Consider the following 26,068-nt stretch of genomic DNA (forward strand, 5'->3'; position numbering starts at 1 on the left):
GGCATTTAAGTTGACCAATAAAGTGCTGTTTAAAAAAAAAAAAAAAAAAGGTCACTGTTGTGTTTGGGTCCATTCTGCAATCAAAGGGCGAACATGTACACCAAGACTTGGTGAGCCGCTCATAGTGCCGTGTTCCTCTTGTGTCCTCTTTCCTTGGGGGAGGCTGCCGCCTGGTTCTCTCGGTCCTCGTCTGCGTAGCCTTTCTTCATCAGGCGGGTCACGTACTGGAACATAGTCTGGAATTGAGCACACTGTGGTGAGTCCAAATTAAGTCACCCTGTGCTACTTGGAACCGGTTTCAGAATTTTGTCGTCATATGGCACAAGACGTCAGTTACTGCCCGATTTATTGTTTTAGTGTTCATGGCCTGAAAGCGGCTTCCATCCTAATAAAATCTTTCCTGTTATTTGGGCTTTTCCTACTTGACTATCCCTGCATCTTTTGTGTCCACTTTTCAAAATTAACCTGTTTTGTTTCTAAGCTATTCGAAAACAAAACCAAACACCAATTTGTTTTTGGTTTTTTTTTTGTGCTATTTGTAAAACACAATTAAGAGGCCACAAAATTGTGCCAAATCCATGAATGAGAGGAAAGTAGTAGATAGGGCTGCGATAAAACATGCGATATGGGCATTGAATATTACTTCGCTATAAGTTGTGCCTAAACAAATGTTTATCAATTTTTTTTTTCATGAGGCAAAATAAGCAGGCTCAATGTATTTGTAGCTAAATCATTTTAATGACCACAATCTTTATACACGTTTTTAATTTTTTTTTTTTTTTTTTACAGATTGTCCACTTTGGCTGCATTGGTTGGTGTTTGGTGGGTTTTAGACTCTTGATTTATGGGGGCCAAAATCCACCAAAAAATGTTGGTTATGAACCATTATTGCGGGGCTCACACCGAACAATTTTCAGAGTCTCAGACTAAAATCTGAAAGTCAGAAGGACGTTTCAGACTCACTGAGCGCTCACGTCATCTCGACCCTTTGATGTCAGGTGGTGAATCTCCGCTATTTCAGATCAGTCTGGGCCTCATGACAAGATCAGTCTGGGCATTATGACAAGAAGAAAACATGTTTGATATTATGGCAAACCTTTCAGTTTTTGCCGTGACATGAAACATTTTCATTGCTCGGGGAAAAAATGCCAACAGTGGTTGTAGTCTTATAAGTTGTGATCACCTTCCAAGCCTCCTCAAGCTCAGCGGTCCATCTGTCCTTCAAGATGGGCTGCACGGCACTGATGAATTCTGCTCCGACATACTGCCAAGACAATGTGAAACGATGGTGAACGGTCAGGGCCTTAACACTGAGCTACAACTGAAATATTTCCTTCACGAAATTGTAATCAATTATTTATTTTTGCGTCCTCTGTTGGTCGGACCAAAACTGGTTCTAGCCAAGATTGACTAGCAATCTGCACACATCCATCCATTCATTTTCTGATCCGCTTTAACCTCACAAGAAGGGGGTGCTGGAGTCTCCCAGCCATCTTCGGCGGGGACACCCTGAACAGGTTGCGTGTCGTTCGGATGGCACTGAGTTGTTCTCAGCGCCGCAAGTATTTACTTTTGAGAGCTGTACGAAGTACGAAAAAGTTTTGAGAAACGCACAGATTATTTTACAAGTTTCAATTCTGATCTAAGAAATGCACCAAACGAACTGGAAAAAAAAATGTTGAAACTCGACCAGCAGCATTGAATCCTGCCATGTGGCATCGAGACCACCCCTCCGATGGAAAGAAGTCAGGTCTTACGCTGTAGTATTGCGGAGGGGCGTTATAGTGGTAATGGCTTTTTCCCAGCTCCTCCGCCAGAGCCTCCAGTCGCTCCAGTTGGTCCAACCTGGCCACGCTTTTCTCAATAAAAGACATGACTCTGAAAAAGAGGAGAAAAGAGTCATCTTGCCTGATCAACTTGGATCTGAGAGTGAAACGGCAGCTCCGTGGTGGAAGCCTGCTGACATTTCACGCTTGGGCTGCTCCAATGGCGACGTGCCTTTGATTGCGCATCCATTCATTGAGTTCACACTTGCGCGAGTCAAGCCAGCGTGCGTGTGTGTGCACTTGTTTCCGCTGTCTGTCACGCAAGCTTATGCATCTTTATCTCAGCAGGCAATAATTGGCTGCCTCAGACAAACTGGCAAGCCGCTAGAGTGGAACGTTATAATTATTTGACAACTTGTACTGCGCCGCATGCAGCATGACTTCACGTTTCGTCTCATTCACGGAAAAGTGGCGTCTTGAGAATAAGACACGGTTCGAGAGTGACTCTGTAATTGTGATTTCCGCAGAAGTGTTGCTCTTTTTCGAATCCGATGATGAAAAACTAGTTTTGCATCCAAAATATTGTGTTGGAAAGTGTACAGTAATAATTGCAGTGGTTGTTAACTGTTGCTACCCTGGAACCTGCATCCAACCATCCATTTTCAACACCGCTTATCCTGAACAGGGTCGCGTGGAGTTGCTGGGGCCTATCCCAGCTGACTTCGGGCGGAAGGCGGACTACACCCTGAACTGATCGCCAGTCAGTGACAGGGCACACACCGTGGAACCTGCATTTTACTTTTCCCAAGTCACCACCCGCTCTTGTATCAGAAGAAAACAATGTACTTCAATTAGAAGTGCTTTTTCATTATTTTACACATTCATAAACATGACAAAAATTACAACTCATCCCACTGACTCGTTCCTCTTGAAACTGTTTCCTGATCATCTGTGGAATGTTCCGAAAAGTTTTTTTTTCAGCATTTTGAGCATCTTTCCCAGTCTTTTGTTGCCCTTGTCCCAGCTTTTTTGAAACATGTTGCACATAATATTTATTAAAATTAGTCATTACTTGTAACTTTTTTTTTTTTTTAAAGTTCGTCAGTTTGAACATAAAATATGTGGTCTTTGGAGTGTATTCAATTGAATACAGCAAGGAAAGGTTTCAAATCATTTTAGTCTGGTTTTATTTGACACAATGTCGCAACTTCATTGGATTTGGGGACTGTATGGTGAATGAAATTTAGCTTCAGGGTGAACTGACTGTGGTGTCTTCAACAACGAGGCAGACGGACTCGTTTTCTATTATGTATTCTCGACCGGAAGTTGCACACATATCACACACATTCTCACGCATGCGCAGTAGATGGCTGTACAAAGTAGGGGAAGTCTGTGAGTCTTAACAACATACTGTACATATAATCACAGTGGTTAATACACCACACTGACCATGTCACTTACCGTAGTCCGTGTGCTCTGAGTTCGCGGCTGGTCCGCAATCTCTCCAGGTCCTTGACATCTCGGAACAGGAAGAACACGTCCTTGCATTCGGGGTGGGTCTCGAAGAGCCTGTTACCAAGACGACAGCATCAAGCAGACATGGGTGACGCTGTGAGAGGAGCAGCCTGTCATCGTCACTCCTCCGCCTGTCAACAACCCCAATACGCCTTTTGTTGCTCACTTGGACCACAGTCTTCTAGTTTGGCAAACAAAAGGACATTATGCGTCACTTTGTATTCTTCTTTCGCCTTGTTAATCATGAGGGGCTTTCAGACCGCAGGAACCAAATCTGGAACTTCCTGGAATGTACCCTGGTAGTTTGTGAAATCCCCTTGTTCACACACAAAAATATTTCCTGGTCTGGAAGGTTACATCAGGGTCTACCTAAGTACCTCCTAGACATCAGGGTCTTCGTGTACCTAACCGGAACGCTTTGAGGGCCTTGTTGGGTTGTCCCGATTTTTTGCATCGACAGCCTCCGGAAGCTAATTGCTAACTCTACTCGACACTTTACTCGCCGTGCTGTCCTCGCTCGTCGAAACCACCTGCTGGCCATGTGCGTAATTACAGGCAGCTGTCTCTTCTGTGGGACAATCTGTGATGCGTTGATGATTTTCGCGTCTGTTTTGACTCTTGGGCATGACGAATTATAAAAAATGTATGATGAAATAATTTATCGACGTCAAGGGTGGAGGGCTAATATGACAGATTTTTTTTTTCTTGTGTTAGTAAATGTTTCCCATCCATTCTAAACCATTGCCTCAAAGATTGTGCTGCCAGGATGGCATTCCAAATGAGAATACATTTTCAACCGCCTGACCGAGATAAAGGGCAAATAAATAAAAAAGATATCTCATAGATTTAACTCTTTCCAGGTGGCAGCCATTGCCTCTGAACAAGCATCTTCCACCTGCCCTTTATTTAGCCTTCCAAAAGCACACTCCACTGTGATCTGGCTGTGGTTGTTTTATTTGTAAAAAGAGAGAGAGAAAAAAAGAGATTGAATAAAAAGAGAAAAAAGAGAGAAAAAAAAGATTGAAAAAAAGAGAAAAAAGAGAGAATAAAAAGAGACAGAATACAAAGAGAAAAAAGAGAAAAAAAGATAGAATAAAAAGAGAAAACAAGAGAGAGAAAAAAGGAGATAAAAAAAAGTTTTGTTTTGTTTTGTTACTGCCACGGACGGTACAGTTTGCTTCTCCCCTGCTAGATATGTCATCAGTGTAATTTGAATACATTACCCTGAACTGTGACTCGCTGTGTGAACGCCAGGTAGATGGGCCACATACAATTCTTACCAGGAACTCCCGCTATCAGGAACTCAAAGTTCTTGGGCTCCTTGGTCTGAAAGCCACTTTTGCTGCCTGTGTGCTGCCATCCAATCAGAAATCCTTCTTCTCCCCTGCTGTGGTTCTTCATATTAGTCATGCACTGAAAATGCATCACTGACGTGGTGACTGACGATGTATGATGCACACATTCATTGTGTGAGACGGTCACATATGCTCACCGGCCGCATCATCACTATCTAAGATAATAAAAGATTTTGATTGAGACGACCAAAGAGGAAATAATGTCAGAGTATGTTTACTGCTATTTCTACACTACTGGACTGTAGTACTGTATATTTTTTCATGTTGCTTGGAAAAAAAAAAATCTGCTTTGAAGACGCAATTATCCGCAAATGGCTTTTTTTCAGCATTCATCGAGGATGTAAAATGTGTTTACGATTTCTCTGACACACACACACACACACACACACACACACACACACACACACACACACACACTTCAGAGCAGACAATAGCACAAATTGGTCTCTTTAATTTTTATTCACGCTCTTGTCCCTCACCTTGTCATTACACTGGTAACATGCACAAAGCTCCCGCTCTTTTGTGGGTTCGCCCCCTCTCTTGAAAAACGGACTCACTCTTCTTCGCACAATGTGCCCCTGTAAACGCTCACATGGAATTTTAATTGCCGCTGCATATGTTCAAGCATGTGTCTCATCGAAACGCTATAGAAGAAAACATCTTTGCGGAGGGAGACAAAAGTCTCCTTTTGCAATAAAAGTCACGACGAGGCTCCGCGGTAGCCACGAGCGGCTCATCCATTCCCAGGCTAACACGCTCAGGTCACACTGGGGACACATGGCAACAATCGGGCTCCAAGCCAAATGACCTACGACCCCTGTGCTCTACATCCTACAGCTGAGGCCTAAACATCCACCACGTCTTTTCACATTTACGGTACACCATACACGAAGCCATCGCTAGCGCCAGCGTCAACAATAAAGTTGTTGAACTGAACTGTTGCCAGGTAATTTTTAAATTTCTGATTTAGTCCCATTCATTCCGTTAAAGTCTCGTATATTCTGAATAATTATAATTATCTCAAGCACACATCAACTCCTCTTATTCCCTAGTTAAGGAAAGCTTCCAAAAACTATGCGCTACAAAGTTTGTCTTCCCGAACCCATGTCAAAATGTCAGGATCCACTCAAAATCTTACAAACAGCTCAATGGTCAATCACACTAATAAACATTCACTTAATATTTCTTATTATCTTTGTAAATATTTTTCTCCTGCATCATTAGCTTATGCAGGTGGGCCTAATAAAATGGTCGCATGCTTCCTTTCCCATTAAAGTTCCACCCACACCCCCGCACACACACAAATCAATACATTACTGTTGCCATTGATGGTAAACTGCTGTGGAGCTGGAGCTGTGCATTGTTATATATAACGTTATGGTGTGATAAGAGGTGGTGGGGGATGGGGGGGTTGTTATTACCACAGGCTTTTGAGTGATAAGTGGTGCACTGGAGGGTCACCATGATGGCGGATGATGGCTCGGATGCAGTATGTCAGCCAGGGGGGTCAGCACACGATAAAATTGGTCACCAACGGAAGGCAACATTTTGCATGATTCAGAATTTCTGTAGAACATTCCATTATATTAAAGGTCAAGATTCTGTACTTGTTGTCCAAGTGGTTTGAAATTCTTCCTCACAGTTTTGAGGTTCCGGGTTAGAATCTTGAATCAAGAGTTTGCATGTTCTCCCCGTGCTTGCTTTCTCCAAATAGATATTCCAGAAACATGCAGCAAAGGTTCACTTCACTGGAGACTTTAAATCACAGGTGACGAAATCAAGGACTCGGGGGCAGATTTGGCCCATCGCATCACTTCATTGGGGTCATTAAAGCAAATCAAATGTGTATATACAGGTATATTTCAGATGTCAAATTTGAGTCAATTATTGAATATTTTCTGTTGCTAACAAATCACTTCAGCACATTTACCAGTGACACAGAGGATATAGGGGGAGTAAATATTTCCTACGCAAGTCCATATAAGGTGTGCGTCCCTAAATTTCCAACTTGAACCCCTGAAATTTCAGGTGTGGGGCCACTGTGCTCCTAGTTGAAAAAAAGTTAGTGTGCAGCCCTGAAAAGACAGATACTTTTATAATTTGCATTCAATTCAACTCTACATTTGTTCTTTGAATTCAGTTAATATAAATGAAATCTGACGGTATCAAAAGACCTGAGGAGGCTGCATCCATGTGAGTGTGCCCCTGAATGGGTGAACGCTTACTCATCGTATGTGATCTGAATTCTGCAATTTTACGCGCATGCAACAATACCTTAACAAAAGTGTCACCAGCCTTACCTGACAAACACTATGATGCCAACTTTCGCTATGTCGTCCCTGATAACTTTCCACGACTCCTTGATCATGTCAATCTGGTCTTGGCTGGGATGTGCTTCTCCTCCCCTTCCACCAGCATCGCGAGTGCTCTTTTCTCCCAAATCTGCAGTTTCAGCCAAGCCAGATATTGCACAGCCCATTCTTCATAAAAAATAAAATTTGTTTTTTCCCCGCTCCAAAAGTACGAAAAAGAGTTTACAATAAATGATAGCCAGCAGAAGAATATCCGTGCTGTTGCTTGCAGTCATTTGGCGGCGTAGTGCGCGCCTGTAGTTTGGTCCGTGCTGGTTGTCGCTCAATTACAGACAGCCGATATGACAGACGTCAAAATAAAATATACGAAGTGAGAAGAGAACGGAGCGCTTTTACGGTGATGGCTGCTTCGCGCGAACATCCGGTGTCGCTCTAACTACTGTTTGCAAACTTGACGCTCGTCTTTTGAAGGCAATATGGAGTCAAAACTGGGGTTGTCTGGTTCGCGGTGTTGCGCGGCTCACCTGCACGCACACGCGCATGTTTCTATATTTTATGCCGTCCCTATTAGCGTCCAAACTCTCAATACTGTACGTACTTTCTAGTATACAGGGAGTCCTCGGCCTTACGACGTTGTTCCGTTAATACCGCTTGCCGCGTCACTCGCATTTACGCGTATGCGCCGTGTAGCCTATATTCCTTGTCAAGCACTTGTACGCCGCGAATACATTAAAATAAAAAGTAAAACTGTAAATCCGGCGGTAACTGAGTGTACACCTTAAAGTGGTTCCCAGCCGATCGCAGGTTACACATAGACGGCAACCATTCGCGCTCACAAACGCAGACAATTTAAGAGTCTTCTATTAACCTGCCATGCATGTTTTTGGAATGTGAGAGGAAACCAGAGGTATCAAAAGATCTGAGGAGGCTGCATCCATGTGAAAGTGTGCCCGTACCCGGGGAAAATCCACGCTGGCACGGGGAGAACGTGCAAACTCCACACAGGGAGACTGGAGGGGGAAATCGAACCCTGGACCGCTGCACCATGTTGCCCACTGTGTCACCAAGAAACCTCAGGCGTGACATATAACAGTAATGAAACATTATAACAGAGCCGTGTCAAAATGTAATATGTAAATGAGCATATGACAAAATGAACTAGTCAGGCAAAGGGCTATTGTATTCACAACTACAGTATTCCTCCATTTTGTATACGATGCATTCGTACTGATTCATGCATACAGCAGTGGGTGCATTTGTGACCATTACAAAATCGGGTTTTATTCATGCCGAATGCCGTCTTCTCAAATAAAGACGGCTCACACAGATGTGGACTACATACATCACGTAAATACTGTACGCGCATCAGTCCATGACATCAGCGGCCATGCACCATTTCTCTTTTCGTTGCAAATATGGCAAATTTCAAGTAGTCTTTCTGGAATAGCAAGCTTTCCAAAGGAGTTTATACAGTCGCTATTTACATGCCTCCGCTTGCCCCCAAATGCAGCTTCATAAATATTACTCAATTAAAAATAAACATTTGAGGAAAAGAATAAAGCTCCAGTGATGCATGAAAACAGCTGTAATTAGTCAAATGACTGCTGTCACAACAGGATTTTAACATTTACAACCCACGAAAGAAAGTCTTTGGTGCACGGTAAGCTTAGTTGAGGTAATCTTCTTCCCACAGCAACTTGTTTTGCTTTAATAGTGATCGTATTAAAACCCAACAGTGAGTGAGAATTAAACGGAAGCCTATCATCATCATCATAGTACTGATCCTAACGAGGGGTCAATTAACACATTTACATCCAAGGAGATAGGAAAAGTCCCAAATGTACAAATATTGCCACACAGTTTTTTTTTTTCTTTTAAGACCTTGCACGGACCAAGAACATCCCTTCACAAACCAGCACTGGGTGAGTCCAATGTGGACTGCACTGCACAGACAGGGTGCACAAACTCACGGTTAGTGAAGATAAATATTAGCAGTTAACATGTTGACGAGCTGGTGCTCAAGCTCTGGAACTTCTCCCGTAAGCTCCTCACCAGATGACTTTCTGACGTCTTGGCTGAACTCTGAGCAGTTGACTTGCCGGGACATCGTGAGCTGTCCTCCAGTTGCTCGTCTCCTTCTGCGAGGACGCTGCATCGCGCGGCGGTCAGAGACGGCGGACTGCTCTGACAGCAGGTCCGCACGGGCTCCTGCAGGTTCTGCACTTCATGGAGTGGCAGGGATCCAAGCATGTACTCCAGCGAGCCCCACCGACACAGCAGCTTGGACCGGGGCCGAGGCCAGTCTTGTTCCGCCCGCTCCTTGTACCAGGTCTCGGGTTTTGCCACTGAACACTGCGTCAGGTCTTGATGAGAGTCCGTGCGAGAGCAGCAATTGCACTTGACCGGAGAACATTCCGATGTGTCGTTTGAGGAGTCGGTGTCAGGTCTGCTGGGGTTGTATTTGGAGCGCAGCTCTTGGACATCGGGCCAGTGGAAATTCTCCAACTGAGGGCTTTGCGGGTCGGTCAGCGCGCTGCGGGAGCTGGTTGCAGAACTCGGAGTCTGGAGCGGACTTGGTGTATTGACCTCATGGATGACCATCGGTTCACAAGCGGTCAAGGGCAGTTTCAGGTTGGGTTTACCTGCACACATGGTTGAGCACACGAGTTGAGTCTGCTGCCATAAACCGAGCACAGGGAGATGTGCCGGACCGACTTGCAAGTGGGTGAGCTTTTCTTGCAAGTTTTGGACTTGCGTCTTTCAGAAGCAATCATGGTCTACAGAGAAACGGATACAAAAGAATTCCCAAGGCACTAAATATCAACATCATTGAGTGGACAATATATGGCCCAAAAGTGCACAGATGTCTCTTTCAAACTGATGATTGATGAAGAGAAGAAAATAGTAAGGGAGGCACGCTTCAATGTCGAAACGGCAGGAATTTCTGGCAAGTACATGTGACAACAATCTTTTGGCTTTCTCATGAGTTTTTAAAGTGGCCGAGAGTGGAAAGAAGCCCGATCGTAAAGTTTTTCAGAAAAGAACCCTCAAAAAATCGAATCTACCTTTTTTCTTGAGCTTCTCCTCAAGGACAGCGGGCATGTTCTTGAATCCTTGTTGAGTGGAGGGCTCCCGGTTCCTCTGCCAGACCATAGGCCGGTTGTTTTTGATGCGCTGGCTGTACTGCCGTGCCAGTTGGAAGACCTTATTCTTCATCTTGCCCATGTCCTGTAAGATCTGGTCCTCGTCAACGCTGGTTCTGAAGCTAATGAGCCTGGGAAGCTGGACCAGGCTCTTCCCTTGAGTCATGAAGGTTCGAAGCTGCTTGCAGTCTTGAGCGGAGTCCGTCTCTTCCGCGAGTGCATTTGAATCATCGGATGAGGGACTCGTTTCACTCTCTTCTACAATCAGAGATGTTTGCTTTCTGAGTTTACGTTTCGAAGAGTCCAAACACTCAAAGAACGTCGTTTTCTCTCCTGCAGTCTGCTGGACTTCCTCCTCGGACTCCATGTCTTGCCAGACTTTGATCATCTCCGATGACGGTCGGAAGTCTTCATCTGTGGTAGAAGAATCCGTGACACTAGGCGATCTCGTCTTCACTTCCTCTGATCTCTGCGGTTGAGCCTTTGGGTGAATGTCCGCATTTGGACTCTGGTCCAAGCCCGGAAGGTCAAACACGGACCAAGAAGTAGGCCTGCAACGGGAGAGGACTTTCCTGTGGACCGGGACCGCGTGCTGGTCTGGAATATTGTTAAGTTGTCGGCTCAAATGCCTGACGAGACCCGCTGGGATGTAGGAGAGACTTTCCCTGCGCTTGATGCTGAAGTTGGCGTCTTGGTGCTCGGCGTGCTCGTAGTATCTCCTTACCTTGTGGATCAGGAGGAGATCCTGTTTGGAGAGGGTGGACCGACGTTCCCCCTCAGTGAGGGCGGGTTCACGCGCGGACGGCTCGGTCTCAGGGGTCACCTGCGGCTCAGAGGGCGACACGGTGGGCGACTCTTGGCACTTTTCTTCAGAGTCCGTGCAGGTGGAAGGGCTTATGAAGACTTCATTAGGGGTCAAGGGTGAGGAGCAGGCCAGAGAGCCCAGATCCTCAGAGACCAGGCTGTTGCGCCGGGACAGGTCGGTGACAAAGCGTTCGGCGATGACACTCGCTTGATCTAACACGGAACACGGTAGGATGCTCTGATTCCCGGCCACCACCACCACCTCTTCTTCTTCTTCCTCCTCCTCCTCGGAGAGCTCGCTACTCATCGGCGCACTCGTTTCCTCCACTTGAAGACCCGACGAGTCGCTCCCTCCCCCCTCTTCTTCACCGGCTTCTCTCGAGGTCTCAACGGACTCCAGAGTGACGGCCTCTGGCGCTGGGGAGGGGCAGACCGATGACTCGGGCTGTTGATGGACGATGTTTGCTGGAGTGAGACAGTCTGAAGGGAGCAGCTCTTCCAAATGGACCTGAAATATCACAAAATAAAAAGAAATATACCAAAAAAGGGACGCAATTAGACATCGGAAGCTGGAGAAAGACGGAAAGCACTCTGCACTTGCCATTATCTTAATGTGGTCTGGAAGGGTCTGAAAATGGCTTTTCAAGTACAGTCAATATAACACGAGGAGCTGGGATTAAATGTGTGGCGTCTGAAAAGACATCTGAATACGTCTTTGGGAGTGAATGAGTTAAGCAGTCCAATCAAAACTATCTGCAACTTGATGATGCGTTTGCGTTTACATTCAGAAGCCCGACCGACTTCGATGAGGATGACCAAACCTTGTTTTTCGAGGAGTCAACTGCTATTTTCAAGTGCATGCTGTGCAATTTGGAGATAATTCCCGAGAAAATAAGTCTGATGTGCACTCTGCTCAGTAGAGTGAGAGCCCCGCCTCATTTCAGAGCCGCAGTTGGACCTGAAATCTAATCTCAGTGTAGACTGCAGGAGAGCAGGTCCTAATACAATCGCACCACGCGATTTGAACGGGCCTCAGTGAAATGCGGTGCTCCTGCTCAACTCGATGTCCTAGGCTGTCTATTGTAGCAGTGAATGAGCGGGCACTTATTCACCGAGCCAGGTTCTTGCGGTTTTGCTTCAAGGCTGGGGGGTTCTCGGGTCTCCTTTCTGGGCGTGTCGGTCAGCTGAGCGAGATCGCCGAGTTCTTCATCCTGAAAGAGTCATATCAAAATCTTTTTTTAAAATGGAGGCGGTGCTCAGCAGTAGAAACATTTGTTGTCTTGAAATAGCCTTTGAAAAATGTGAAGCCTTTCAAATGAAACGACACATGTTGAGAATCCGCTGCGCTGCAACACTGGAGGTGATTAGGGAAAACCCGGGAGGGGAAAATGTTTCTCAAAGAGCAACCAAATCTTGCGCGATTACGATTGTTGAACATGGTGGCTGCATGAACCTTTGAAGTCAAGCGGGACACAATCGGCCGACGGTTGCGATGCAAATGAAGACACCAATTTAATTTCTGCGCAATTAAGAAACGCAGCATGCTGACACTAGACATGAAGCAGGAGGAAAACAGAAAACCAAGGCAGGCAGACATCGAGCCGTGCAAACTCAGAACAAAACCAGCACGTCGCACCTCGGTGGTTCACAGCGACCAGCACGGGAGCGCTTCAGCCCACCGCAACATGAATACAAACTGACTCATTCATCGTGCATGGCGCGCACGCAGCTGTTAGTGGGATGCGGACGTACAGACAGAGTGGGACGCGGGCCGCCGTGGGCGAAAAGAGGGGTCGAGTGCAGCGGTGAGCAAGCGGAATGGAGCAGGAAACGCGGAAGCCGTGGGTGGCTGGAAACCCTCACCGTTGTGAAGTGAGAAGAAAGCAAAGCCCGGGCTCGATAGTGCCAGCAGGAGATGGCTGCCAACACCGAGCTGGCAAAGTCTGCTACCTGGTCGTCCCCCATCAGTAAATCCTCCTTGTAACCGTCTCCCTCCTCATCCTCCCTTTTTTCCGCTTCCGTCATCGGCAGCTTCAGACCGTCCTCGAATGACGAGGAGCGCACTTCTGCCGGAGCAGAACTTTGCTGCCGCGCAGCGTCCTCCGCAGAGGGCCTCTCATCCGAGGGGTCGCTTAGACTGGAGGTCTGCGTCCTGACACTTGGGGACACTTGCGGCTGAGTCGGGTGCAGGGCACTTTCACTCTCTGCATGCTGTGTTTGAGGGCACAGACGTGGTTCGTTTGACAGGATGCAAACGATTTCTTACCACAGCACACTACTATGGATGAGATTGGGAACACATGTATTGGAAACTTACCTTCAGAACATCTGTAAGGAGAGCGGGGAGAAAACATAAGAGAAGCAGTCATTAACAAATGATGGTGTCCCGATATACTCAAGCTCAATGTTTCATGCGCAATTAAGCCGAGTATCACATGCATCTTGTGCAATTACAGCCGGGAGGACGCAAGCAGGGCGAGTGAGGCGACCAGACTCACGGGAGGCCTTGTGATTAGATAAATGTCAATTACAAACCCTCCTTTCTCTCAAAGTGAACATGATGCAATTATCCAGGTTGTTGTGTGATGAACAACTCCCTCACCGAGATGGCGAGGTTGACATGAAAAGGACCACGTCATTACATCTGTGTGCAAAATGGATGTAAACTGGGAGCAACTGACGATAACCACGGGACAAGAATACAAGGGTTTTTTTTTTCTGTCTTGCATCATGATTTTTCCATTACAACAAATGTGAGCTGATCTGATGCCTGTTGAAAAAAAAAAAAAAAAAAAAAAAAACGGTGGAGGACGAAGCCTTGCGCCAACGCCATTTAATGAACGTCATTAAGGGTGAGGCCAGTGGCGTGGGAGCGCGAGTGTGTCTTTTGATCTGGTTAGCAGCCATCTTTGTGCGCAAACAAAGCAGAAGTGCGATTGGCAATTTGAAGAGGCGAACCAAAACCGTTAAGATGGCTTTGTGGGCCAGTAGGCAACATTTGCATCGACATGACAAAGCTACTTTTGACAAATATGAGGTAAACGACATACTGACCTTTTGTACTTTTTATAATTTGTTTAGCAGGTTCTAAAAGAGATGGGGGGGGGGGAAAAAAGACAATGAATGAAAAAATGACTGAACACCTTGACTGTTGATGTGAAATGGTAAATGGGCAGTCCCTTGTGTCGCGTTTTTCTACCTTGGGTACACAAAGCACTTCGCATTGTCACCTCATTCACCTACTGGTGACACAGCACCGAACCAACAACCTCTGGGTTGGGAAATATACCACGCTACCAGTGAGCCACGCCACCCCAATATACGAATATGTGTGAATATCTGATATCTTGACGGGTACAAAATGGGGTCTGCAATCTTACCTGATCTCCTCCTCCCATTCCATCCTGCAAGATGGAAGTCATCTGGTTGGTAGGAATCGGCTTTCTTCACCCTCTCTGGACTACAGTGGTACTTCCCAAGACCTACGTAGGAAGATGATGGTCACTACACATTTTTTTTTGTTGAATTGGTTTCCAAGACAAATAGACGCAGAATATAAATTCACCCTTTCATGCGCCCCGTAACCTGATAACATGATAAACTGTCCACTGTAGTAACCGCTGTCCCCAAAAGGGTTAACTTTGTGATTTTACGATCACACTCACCGTTAGAATTGTCCACGATAGCTTCTTTTGCCTAAAATTTGAAGGGATGACAACGTTTTGTCACAACGTGGTTGGAAAGAGATGAAGTTATACAGTGAATGCGCATTGTTGTGTACCTTTGGCGGAACAATGGCGTTGTGGTTCTCGAGAATGAGCCTCTTGATGTGATGGGCCCAGACACGCTTCTCTTCGACAGATTTGGCCTACAACAACAGGCCCTTGTCCGTGTTATTAAAGATACGGATGACGCATTCCGGCCCGAGCGACACAAAACACAATGCAGCCCACGAGCAGCATCCTAAACTGTGTATTACAGTGATCATTCTTAAAAATAAAGTAGATTAAGAAAGTGAAGACTCAGCCCTATTTTTCATTGAGTAAACAAATAAAAGTAAGTGATAAACAGTGTCAAAACATTTAAGAAACAATACAGTTATTTGTTATACAATTTGTTGTACAATATATTACAATTATAGTGAAAAAGAACCATACGGCATCTACTTGGGGGGAACAGACAAGCTGGTATGGACAACTTCAAGAATGTAACACTTTTTTTTTTGAAGCACCTTCAGCTGTGACGATAAGATTTCCGTCTTCAGGAGCAGAGTTACAAGAGTTTGGGGTTTTCCATTCTAGTTCGTTGTTATTTTGCTTTGCCCCCCCGGACAAATTAAATTCCACCAACGTCAGACGAACCAAAAGTAGCCTGAGTTGGAGCCGGCTGCCGATTTTGGAAAGTGAAGGACTTGTAGAGTGACACTTTGCCCGGTCTAAGACACAGAATGGTATTTATCTGGTGGCCTGACAGCATGTGAACGACCCAAAAAAAAAAAAAAAAGGTCGTGTAGTTTGACAAGTGGTTTGTCAACTTTTATTCCAGTCGTTTTATTTTTTGAAAATGCTCCATTTTACTTTATTTTATTCGTTTTAAGTCTGCACTCTGTCTCGAAAATTCCTCTTCATTGGTCTCGAGAAAAAAACTGAAGTCCGGAATGGACTGGTAGTTGCAATACCAATCGTAAGGTCTCAAACGAGATTGACACGCTATTTGTCATGGGACAATTGAGGCCGTTCTATAGTCCAACGCTTACCTGCACTGTATGGGGCTGCTTTGGATGCCTGAAGTGGATAACGCTGAAAAGCAGGGGATCCTTCGCACTGTCAAGTAGCATCAAGGTGGAACACTAAAAAAAAAAATCACAGTAATATGGATGCTTTATGATTACGCAAGAAGAAAAGGCCGCTAAACTGAACATGGTCTGCTCTCATGAGAATTTAGTAAGACTATGTCTGGAAAGTAAATCATGATAAATAATACTTTGCAATATGTCCTTACTGCGAAACTTTGAAAATACATTACCGGTAGTTATAAGTTAATGGTAGTTATTTAAAAAAAAAAAAAAAACACACACATACTGAGATATGCGTCTTGTAGACGTAGTGCTCTCCTCTTCTTTTGGTAATGAGGAGCATCTTTTCAAACAGGAAGAGTGTACGACTGTTCTTTGCCCGCAGGACGTGAAAGGTCCCCTCCAGCACCAGCTCGCCATAAGTGGTCAGGTCAGGACCCTTCCAGTTGATCAAAAGGGACTGGATCTCCTGCGTTTCCACATAAAAAAACAAAACTGTAAAAGCCGCTCAACTTGTAAACTGCAGCGTTAACATTCGTCTCACACGTTACTGTGTTTGTGCGCTGTAATTGTAGGCAAACCTGCACTCTGACAGCGTGTTCGTGTTTCCTCTTCATGTCGTTGATGTACCAGGCCACCCCTGTCATGGTGTCTATGGCCTCCTGGACCACCTCATAGCCCGCCTCGTCTGGGCCAAAGTGTTTCGCAATTTCCTTTGATTGGTCAAAAAAAGGATGAAGGACAACATGGCACGGTATTTCAAAGAAGAAGAAGGAGTGCCGAAGAGAGTCTTTACCTGAAGCAGCAGGTGATATTTTAGGATCCTCTGCACTGGCTTAAGAAGGAACGAACCCAAAGGAAGCGAACGCTTCAGAGCAGCCTGACGATCCTTGAAGAACTTTGCCAAGGTCTTACTCCTCATGCAGTCAGTTAGTGCTGCGACTGAACTAGAGGATTTATTAAAAGATGATTGTCAGAGCTCCAACATGATCATATCTCCAGGGAATCATATCTCAAGCTGTTACGTTTGCAACTCTTACTTTGGATAGTTGGTGCAATATTGGGTGTAGATTTCAAAATATTCACTCTGGGGAACCAAAGAGAAACAATCCCGTGATACGTGCAGCCGCCTGTTTCCTGAAAAACCTTGTGAGGAGGATGAGACCACTCACCTTATCTACAAAGCATTGGGCAATGGCCACGGGGTCGCTGTCGCACATGTCCAACGACTGCAGCAGCTCACTGAAAGAGATGCAGATGACCACAAAATGATGAGCGCTGGAACATAAACGTATTATTGAAAAGGAATTCATACATGAGTGCCTATTTGTCAGTCAAGTACTTATTAAGACTCCCTAACGTTTCAAAAATATCATGAGATGCCCTTTGTGGCCACTAGTGGGCAGTGCACACTGTAAAATACTTCAGCAGCCTGATTGCAGTGAAGCTGAGCCTCAAGCCAGGTTGGACTTGATTTGAAAGCTCATAAAAGGAGCATCCCAACACGTTTCAAATCTGTTATAAGAATCCATGGCCTAAGAAACATACACAGTGCTTAGGAAATTTATTAGACCACGCATCATGACCGCGTCAATACAGCACACACATCTGAAGTGATTTTGAGCAGGGCAAACGATGAAAAACACGCATGGCAGGTTAATGGAACACTTCAAATTGTCCGGAGGTGTGATTGTGAGCGCGAATGGTTTTTCGTCTATGTGTGTCCTGCGATTGGCTGGCGACCAGTTCAGGGTGTACACCGCCTACTGGACCAAAGCTAGCTGGGATAGGCTCCAGCACCCTCCGCGACCCGAGTAAGGATGAAGCGGATCGGAAAATGGATGGATGTGTATTGAGAATGAACCTTGTTGCATCATCATGACATTTTGAAAAGAACCCAAGAGGGAAAAAACAAAAGCAAAGACATATTTTTTTAATTTGTGACGATAACGTCAGTTGAACGCTGACTGTGAAGCAAGTGGAATTTCCTTTTAGAAGGGAAAACAGGAAGAACATACCAAACAAAAATCATTCTATGCCATTTTAAATGGCTATTAAAATGCTACACTTTTTAGGCTTCTGCGGAATTACCAGAGGAGCGGCTCACTATTTGGGGAATGTTAATGTGTGTTTTGGCAAGAAGTGGGCTCAGCAAGGGCCACCACCTGCTGACATGAATTGCGTTTAGTGTCTGTGGTGCCCGCTTGGAGTCACTGGGTGAAATATCAGCACCTAATTAAAGGCAAATTGGATATAATCATATTATTCCCACGCTTGGTTATCAAACTAAAAAGATTACATATCAGTACAAATGCTACAGAGGGAATAACAGTGTGGGGAATTAACTCATTCACTCCCAAAGACATTTTTAAACGTATTTTCAGACTTGATCTAGAATTGGCTGGTACTGAATGAGTTCATGCTTTTTTTTTCTCTTCATTGAGCCATTTCTTGAGTTCCGAGTAAAATCATGCAGAGCAAAAATGCACGTCGGTATGGTTACAGAAGAGAGAACATACCTGTTGAATTCATAAATGTCCTCAATATTTCCAAATAGAGAACACACTTGCTCTGGTCGTATGGGAAGGTTGCTTGTATCGATAATGTGAGCCAAATAGTCCTGGAACACAGTGGTGGAGACGGGGGTCACATCACAAATAATGTCGATTTAGGTTGAAATTTGACAAGTTCACACAGTACAGTATAATCCTTACACTTGCAGATTTATACCACAAGAGGGAGCAAGGGAGCGCAGGTTTTATCTAGCCTACTTGGAAGACAACATCACTTGTTATCGGATGTTATTTGATTTTCATTGATATAATCAGTAATTATTATTATGACAATTTGAAATATTTTCGATATATCATACAAACATATAACGGGGAACATGCACATGAAACAAACATACACATGTGGAGACCAACTAAAAGAGTATACCAGCAATTTGTCCTGACACCCTGATGCAAAGACAGCCCAAAAAGTCATCGAGCGCACTTCCCATCTCACAACTGAAAGAAGCGCACAAGCTTTATGGGTGTGGATTCCTCCACAATGAGAGCACCACGCACATGTGACCTTTAGCAAAGTGTGGGAGATAGGGAGGCTCGGTGGTTGCAGTTCTACAAGCCGAAATCGAAAATACTTTTGATTACAACTTCGGCCGGCGAGCGACGCCGTTGAAGGGGGCCCTCGCATTCTTGTTCGTATAATGTTGGGTGTCATGTCTTGTGCGTGGTTGGAGCCAGGTGTCGGGGATGTATGGGGTTGTGTGAGCCCATCTGGGTCAAACAGCTGTTCTCTCCTCTCCCACTGAATGGACAGTGAAGAATGAGAGGCATGTGAGCGAGCGATAAAACAATATCTAAAAAGACCGGATGGACAGAGTTTGAACAGCCGTCACTGGTTTTATGTGTCGTATCAAAGGGTTGCTTTGATGAAGTCATGGGCGAAGTTTCTCACTTCTTTGCTTCATAAGGTGCGATAACAAAATAACTCATGGGATGAATGTGATTAAGGGTGCGCTGTAATTACAAAAAAAAAGGGGTAGCGGATACATCTGAACAAGAAATATGTTCTCACATTGTAGCCTGTGGAAAGCCCCGCTGCTCTTTTGTATCCCGGGACTGGTGTTTGTGTTGGCTGGAAGGCCCTCGTACGGCTGACTGTACAGCTGTAGCCAGACCGGGCATGTCAAGCGAAATACTAGGAGGTCATGATTTGAATCGTGTTTGTCAGGAGTTAGACTCAGACGCCAGCGCCGGGAGAGACAAGGTGAGGAAAGGTGCTTGTTGGTTTACCGAGAGCCCGTTTCAGAAATGCTTCACATGTTAAACACATTACCATTAGTAGCAAGAGTGCTCAGGGCTCCTGTTTCTATGCCACATGCATGATTGAGGCCCAAAGAGGGTTTCCCTTTTGGCTATAGTTGTTTCCACACTCCAAAACGTGAAAAGGGATCAATGAATTGTTGAGCGGTAAAATCGTTTTTTCAATACAGCACGTCTCTGTGATGGCCACGCCGCAGCTCTGTGATGTCCTTTCAAAAGCAAAGCTTGCGCCGTGAAAGACCTGCGTTGTGTCCAAGTATAAACAGCAAATATGAGAACACTCACACCAATGTAAATAAACACACTGATTTATGGACAACATCTTGACCAGGCCATAAACTGCTCCACAAGCATGATCAGCGCGGGCGACTAATCTTTAAATCACTAAAGCACACTTGCCAAATGTCACAACTACTTTCTGGTTGTTCACAAATTTGTTTAAAACTTTATTCCAGGTAGAAACTGAGAATATCCACAAACGTTTTCCTTTGCCTGGACGATATTTGCTTTCACTGGCTGTAGACATGAAGTCATCGCTCTACATTCTTCCAGATGACACCTTTTTTTTTTAAGATTCTGAGGAGGGATATGTTATACAGGATGAACAACGCTGACTCACCTCCACGATGCTGCGCAGATCTTTGACATACATGCGCTCCGTTTCGATGATCTCCATGACAACCCGGTCCACGTGGGTCAGTTTTGGGTTGGGCGCCATTGTTTCGGCGACGACGGGCGGAGTGGGGACGTGAAGGATCGGCGCACTCTGTCTGTTGGAGGAGGCGTTGGTGTTACTCCACTGGTTGCCGACGAGGTGCGGCTTCCATCGTCTGCTGGACCATCCGAGGGCAGGGCTCGGGTCCTTTGTCTGTTCTACGGTGCTTTCGGCCGGGCTCAGCTCCAAGTCGATGTCCTCCTCGCTTGGTATGGGCGGCGTGCAGGAGGAAGGGAGGGTCACGGTGCTCCCAAAAAGGCTGTGACTGTCACGGGATGATCCAGAAGACAAGGTGGACACGAGACTCACTGGACGTTGGCCTTCTCCATTCAATGGCTCTGTGCATAGTTGGTTGTAACAGTCTGGTTCGAAAGCTGCGTTTGTCTGTTCATGTTCTCCGGCGGAAAGGGGCGAGGGTAACCGAGGATATTCTGTACAGATGAGAAGAAAAAAAAGAAAAAAAAATCAACTGGGAAATCTCATAAAACCCACTTTTCTTAAAAAAATAAATAAATAAAAATAAAAATCAATTTGCATTTTTGGGGCAAACATTTCCAACTGCAACCTAAAAGACACAGACAGTACCCGTGAGATTTTCGAGGACAAAAAAAAAAAACAAACAAAAAAAAAACACGTCTTAAGTAAAGCAAAACTTCAGATGCCCTTCGCCAACTACTGTCCTGTGTGACACATCTTGTGAGATCTCGGCATATCTCCTAAGACTCACGCAAAGATTTTCCGTTGGCTCTTTTAATTCTTGCGGTAGCAGGTTCAGCAGTTCCCGATTGGAATTCCTTTGTCAAGCAAACCTTGAGAGCAACAGATGTCCATCTTTCCAATCACTACGTGCACTTCTTTACACCCCCTTTCAGCTTGCATTTCAATTATAAAGAAATAATGTACATATTCAGTTTCACATCCTCCCTGGCCAGGAGGGGATTTTTCCAAACATATCAAGCCTCGGATGCTGTGGTACTCAGTTGCCACTCGAAAAAGAGCTCAATTTCCTGAGGTATTTGTCGGGTCCAAAAGGGGTCAAACCCATATTATGCTACATAACAGAATTGAAGTATCTGTCAATGTATTTCGACTCCAGGCCAATAAATTGGGAGCGAATAAAGCTACAATTGTAAAACAAAATGGTTTAGGTAAAGTCTATTGCCAAGTGGGGATGGAAAGGATAATTTAGTGCTGCTAGCTGACAGACGGAGCCCACCTTGTCAGTTTGAAATCCACTCGCCTACATCGGTGTGGACACGCTAGCATAAACGCTTATCATTAGCTGTACATCACGGAAAGTCAGCCCGCATTCGAAAAGCTTCACCGTCAAGCCCAAGAGAAAATGTGGAAGAGGTGGTGGGATTCACTTTACGCCAGCAGAGCCACTTGACTCGACTGGAAAATACAACCTTGCATTGTTCTTCTTGGATTGAAGCGAGCTACACGAGCCAGAAATTTCACATGAGAGCAGTCAAAGATGTTTGACAGCTGAATGATGGCCCCTCCGGTTTATTCACATGAGTGCACATCTGGCACCCTCTTTTACTTTCCATGACTCAGTCCCGGGCTGAAAAGAGGTCTTGTGCGCGCTCCTGTTACTCTTGTCTACTCGCTCCACTATCCGCACTAAGTCAGCCAAAGCAATGCGGTGGCAGAAACAGAGGAGCGGGCTCGTGGGGAGGATAACCGCCGTGACAAACTATAGGGTTGATGGTGCAAAAAAGGGAGGGCGGCGGTGAGCGATTACACACCAGTTTGAATGCGCCAACTGCTTCCTTCGCCAAGTCACTCTTCTGAGTCGTGCCACGTTTGGCCTCGGCGTGGGCCAATATTAGATTCTGACAGCAGCAGAAATATGTAAAAGTATTCCAGTGTTGAAATTGCAGCTCTAAAAATGCCCTTTTTCAAGACAGTTGGGTCAATAAAAACTTTTTTTTTTTTTTAACAATCGATTTTTAAACAAAATATCGAATATTTGCTACATTCAAACAAGTGTACGATGTTAAGTTTGAAGAAATACATTCTGCTGTTTAAATTCCTCTTAGCAAGTCCCAGTGTCCCATTTGGGCTAACTAGTACCCGCTGGTATCATGTTTTTTTAATTTTTTAAAGATACTATTCGACATAGCAAAAAGGCATCAGTCAGCGTGCTGCAGTTAGCGCTTAATATCTCTGGTCATCTCGCTCCATCCTTCCTCTCTCTCCATCTTCCTTTAACTGCTCACGCCTCCCATCTCTGCTCGCTGAGAAAAGAGGAGGGGGTGGTGGGGTGGTGGGGGGGCACCCGGCCTCTCAGTAACTTCAGAGGCGGCTCATTTACTGAATGTTGCAAGCAGCCAATCATATTGTTCCCCGCTTAGAAGTCCCCTAGAAAAATTTAAAGAAGAGCTCATTACCGGTGACAGACAGTATTAAGAGGTTATTGAAACCATGGCTTTAAAAAGTCACGGTAAAAACATCAAACTGGTATTCAGCCCATGGCTAGTCTGGTCTACAAAATTCACTTCTTCATTCTTTCTCACCTCCCACCCAAATATTCTTTCAAAATAACTCAACAGCATACTGCAGACGATGCCAAGTAAGAGGGGAGGGCAGAAATGGCACAATAAGCACTCTTAAGCCAAAATAAAAAAAAAAATTTCAACAGTTGTTTAAGACTGGACTGCTGAAGATCATTTTCAAAGGGTGTCTATGATAAGAGTGAAGGATCACTAGTTCACTTAACACCTGCGCAAGATTCCAGCATAGCTCTCAACCACATCTTTGATTAAACACTAGATGAATTCTCTGCGACTGAATCCACTCACGACGTTTCCCAATCAACAGAGCTTCGACGGAGCGCTGGGAGAGCACAATACAATGCAAAGTGGTTCAAGTCTTCTTGTTATGGAGAAGAAAAAAAAAGATTATTTGTGAGTGAGGATGAGGAGGGATGTAGTCTTGACTCTCGTCAACATCTGCAAACAATTGCGGTTCATCTCAGCGGGATGTGTCGACACCTTGACAAGGCCAAACCTATTACCGTGACACTCCCATCACACTGGATGCGTACAATTCCACCGGTATGGCATCAAATTAAAGTTGAAACTAAGCCACATTTGAGCCACATCCACGGGTTTGTGCACTTCTGTTTGTGTGCAAACTCCAATTTAAAGCTTTTACATATTTGGATTCTTTGGCTTTTGACGCTGCATGAGACTCATTTAACAAACCGTCTTTCTTGTATGATTAATTTTTGCTCAAAGAGGCACAATATTGTTTTAGTTTTCTGGTTATTGGATGAACACATTCTTCGAAAGAAAGGAATCTCCAGAGACAGTTAAGTATTTGGACTACTGTAATTTCACAAGAGTCCCTTGAGGCTGCTTCCTTTCAAAATGTCCTCTCGGGCAGCAGTTCTCAATTGTAGTTAACAACAAAATCATTGTTTTGTCTTGTTGTGAATGATAATTAAAAATGAGGTCGTTCACAAACCAGTGAATCCTTCAGTCTGGTCCCGAGCCGAAAGCAGATGGGACATTTACTCACGACGCAGCTTGATGAGTAATCAGTCTGCTGTTTGTTATGTGAACTTCGGGCTAGTTTCGACCATCGGACAAGCCCGAATGCAAATGGTTGACGGGCTCTGATGTCATAGCGGTGATTCCGGAGATGAACAGACTACAGAAATGAGAAGAACCTAGCAATTAACTTTTCGAAAAGGCGCAGTCACTGGAATGACAGAAATGATTCACATCTCCTTAAGGCTGTAGGACTACAGAACATTCCTTTATAAAGGGGGGCGGGGGGTGCGGTATGTGAGAGGAAAAAAAACAACTCAATGCTAACCTTTATGTTTACTATCGAAACCTCAAGACAAGAGTCATGAATGTTCATTCCAACCATAATGTCCTTTGAAATGTTCTGGGATGTATCCGAGCAAGTATTTGCGGGTATGGATTGTGACACGCCCTGTGGAAACGATAAGGCACAGCATGCAGCTCGGATGCTCCGAAGAGGTTGCAAAATCTCGTGAGGATATGACTCATCTCCTGAACAGGTCTTGCATGCAAACAAATGTCAACATGGACCGCAATACAAATTGTGACGCAGGCATGATTATCTGCCATCTGCCACTTAAGAGCATAACGGAATGATAAAGACTATTCAGTGTCCAATGGGGAACTACATTAGCGTTGATAATGCGAGTCAAGAAATAATGCATGCTCCACATGGCAAAGGCAGTTTGCCAGTGCTCCACATGGAAGCACTGGCAGTCGACAATGCTAATTATACTACGTAATCACAAAAAAATCTCCCCGTGGTTGACTGTATCATGATCTTGCTGCTGTATGGCGTTACAGAAAGTGCAGACAAAGCAAAAAAAAAAAAAAAAAAAAAGGACAACGTATTCAAGCCTATGTGCTTATTAAATCTGGCCAGCCACGCCATCATCAGACTTAAATTTAAGCCTTTCAGACACAGCGGTTACTACAGTGGACAGATCATCATGTTATCAGGTTACAGGGTGCATCAAAGGGTTAATAGCAGGACTGATAAGTGAGAATGAAAAGTCATTTCCCCAACTATGACTTTTATGCATCAAAAACTCTTTCGGTATTTCCACAGCTACCCCGCTTGATCCAAATGTTTTCTTAGAAAATTGGGTTCTATTCCAAAACACTGAATGCAAATACTTCTCCTGAGCGGATAGGAATGCAAAATCTTGTCATCGACAAACTGTGGGTGAGCAGAGCAACTACTTCCAAGTTTTTTCTGAGTGGCATGTCTGTTATTTGCGTCTGTGTTGAGCATTTTAACAAACACTGTGTGTGCGTGTGTGTGTGTGTGGGGGGGGGGGGGCGCTCACTTGCTCTGACAAGAACACACCACAAACTGCTTTATGAAAACTGAGTCATGTTCCAATCGATGATTGAACGTGATTCACATTTTGCTGCACCTTGTACTTTGTAGTCATCACATTTTATCCACATTACTGTATGTCTAAATCAAAAACAACAAACGGTGAAATGAAAATGGTTTTATCTCAAGTGTTATTTTAATATCATATGTAGCGTGTGCTGCGCTAAATTGATACATCAGAGGCGTAACAATGGAGCCGAGGTTTTTTTAAAATAGCCCGCCCCGTTCACACAAAAAGTCACCAAAGGTGGGCATAGCGCATAAAATCATACGGCTAATGTGACAAAGGGCAATGAAATGACAAAATGTTCGGCGACATCAGCTTGACAGGTTAAATGATTTTCAAAGGGCATCGGCCGTGAGCAGTGGTGGGAAGCGACAAAAACTTTGTGATTGTACTTTAGTAGATTTTTCACATATCTGTACTTTACTTAAGTTTGACATGTTCTTCAATTGTTCGTTATTGTTGGTCCATACAGACTTTGATTACTGTGTTCATACTTGACCTGCACCAAGAGGGAAAATGAACTCGAGTTGGATTAACCCCGACAAGAAGGTCTGGTGAAATGATTGTTTTATCATCTGGTTCCTTGATATCTTCTTGGCTCTGGCAAATCTTGTTTCCTAAGACAGATCTTTTTTTTTTCCCCCCAATTAATTCCGACTTGTGTTTTTTTTCACCTCTTTGCCCCCCCCCCTCCCCCCCTAAAAAAATCAGTTCGAGAAACATTCTTCGTCAGTCCATCTGTTTCTCGGCTTGTAAAGAAATGATCACTAGCGTTAGCAGTTGTCACCTGTGGACTTTTCAACTCCTTTCAGGCTGGTATCTGCCGTAAATTTCTGTGTTCCCTCGCAAAAAAGTGAACATTTCCGGCTAATTTGACATTCTAATCCACTAGACAGCACCCCCCCCCCCCCCCCACCCTCTGCA

At 44.8% G+C, this 26,068-nt stretch overlaps 2 protein-coding genes across 4 annotated transcripts in view; both read right to left on the minus strand.

Annotated features, from left to right (window-relative positions):
* Positions 1 to 34: 34 nt before the first annotated feature.
* On the minus strand, positions 35 to 7,773 carry xgb (x globin). Its single transcript, XM_019870190.1, has 5 exons — positions 6,937 to 7,773; positions 3,228 to 3,335; positions 1,758 to 1,878; positions 1,184 to 1,264; positions 35 to 236 (listed from the first exon to the last, which is right to left on the minus strand). Exons 1-5 carry the CDS (start codon positions 7,113 to 7,115, stop codon positions 120 to 122), a joined length of 606 nt encoding a protein of 201 aa, XP_019725749.1. The 5' UTR covers positions 7,116 to 7,773; the 3' UTR covers positions 35 to 119.
* A 335-nt stretch (positions 7,774 to 8,108) lies between these two features.
* LOC109516020 (pleckstrin homology domain-containing family G member 3-like) overlaps positions 8,109 to 26,068 on the minus strand; it is a 30,291-nt gene continuing 12,331 nt past the window's right edge. For 2 of the 3 annotated variants that reach the window (XM_019870183.1, XM_019870184.1), the window contains exons 3-19: positions 20,140 to 20,666; positions 18,210 to 18,310; positions 16,863 to 16,932; positions 16,731 to 16,777; positions 16,487 to 16,637; positions 16,272 to 16,403; positions 15,977 to 16,159; positions 15,652 to 15,744; positions 14,677 to 14,763; positions 14,561 to 14,591; positions 14,276 to 14,377; positions 13,950 to 13,982; positions 13,213 to 13,223; positions 12,759 to 13,106; positions 12,008 to 12,106; positions 10,014 to 11,403; positions 8,109 to 9,590 (exon numbers count right to left, since the gene is read on the minus strand). In XM_019870183.1, the coding sequence (XP_019725742.1) occupies positions 8,944 to 9,590; positions 10,014 to 11,403; positions 12,008 to 12,106; positions 12,759 to 13,106; positions 13,213 to 13,223; positions 13,950 to 13,982; positions 14,276 to 14,377; positions 14,561 to 14,591; positions 14,677 to 14,763; positions 15,652 to 15,744; positions 15,977 to 16,159; positions 16,272 to 16,403; positions 16,487 to 16,637; positions 16,731 to 16,777; positions 16,863 to 16,932; positions 18,210 to 18,310; positions 20,140 to 20,666 (4,052 nt within the window). In that variant the 3' untranslated portion in view covers positions 8,109 to 8,943. The remainder of the gene's footprint in view (positions 9,591 to 10,013; positions 11,404 to 12,007; positions 12,107 to 12,758; positions 13,107 to 13,212; positions 13,224 to 13,949; positions 13,983 to 14,275; positions 14,378 to 14,560; positions 14,592 to 14,676; positions 14,764 to 15,651; positions 15,745 to 15,976; positions 16,160 to 16,271; positions 16,404 to 16,486; positions 16,638 to 16,730; positions 16,778 to 16,862; positions 16,933 to 18,209; positions 18,311 to 20,139; positions 20,667 to 26,068) is intronic. The other variant, XM_019870185.1, reaches the window with a different exon arrangement.

The sequence above is a fragment of the Hippocampus comes genome, unplaced genomic scaffold (genome assembly GCF_001891065.2).
Source record: "Hippocampus comes isolate QL1 unplaced genomic scaffold, H_comes_QL1_v1.1 scaffold43, whole genome shotgun sequence".
NCBI lineage: Eukaryota > Metazoa > Chordata > Actinopteri > Syngnathiformes > Syngnathidae > Hippocampus > Hippocampus comes.

Bases quoted from the DNA above. Each gene is read 5' to 3' on its own strand.
- xgb (XM_019870190.1), bottom strand. From the start codon at position 7,115: ATGGGCTGTGCAATATCTGGCTTGGCTGAAACTGCAGATTTGGGAGAA. The intron at 1,879-3,227 runs GTAAGTGACATG...CCTCTTTTTCAG, and splicing joins CTCAGAGCACACGGACTACG to AGTCATGTCTTTTATTGAGA. The intron at 1,265-1,757 runs GTAAGACCTGAC...TTGTCTTGGCAG, and splicing joins CCCCTCCGCAATACTACAGC to TATGTCGGAGCAGAATTCAT.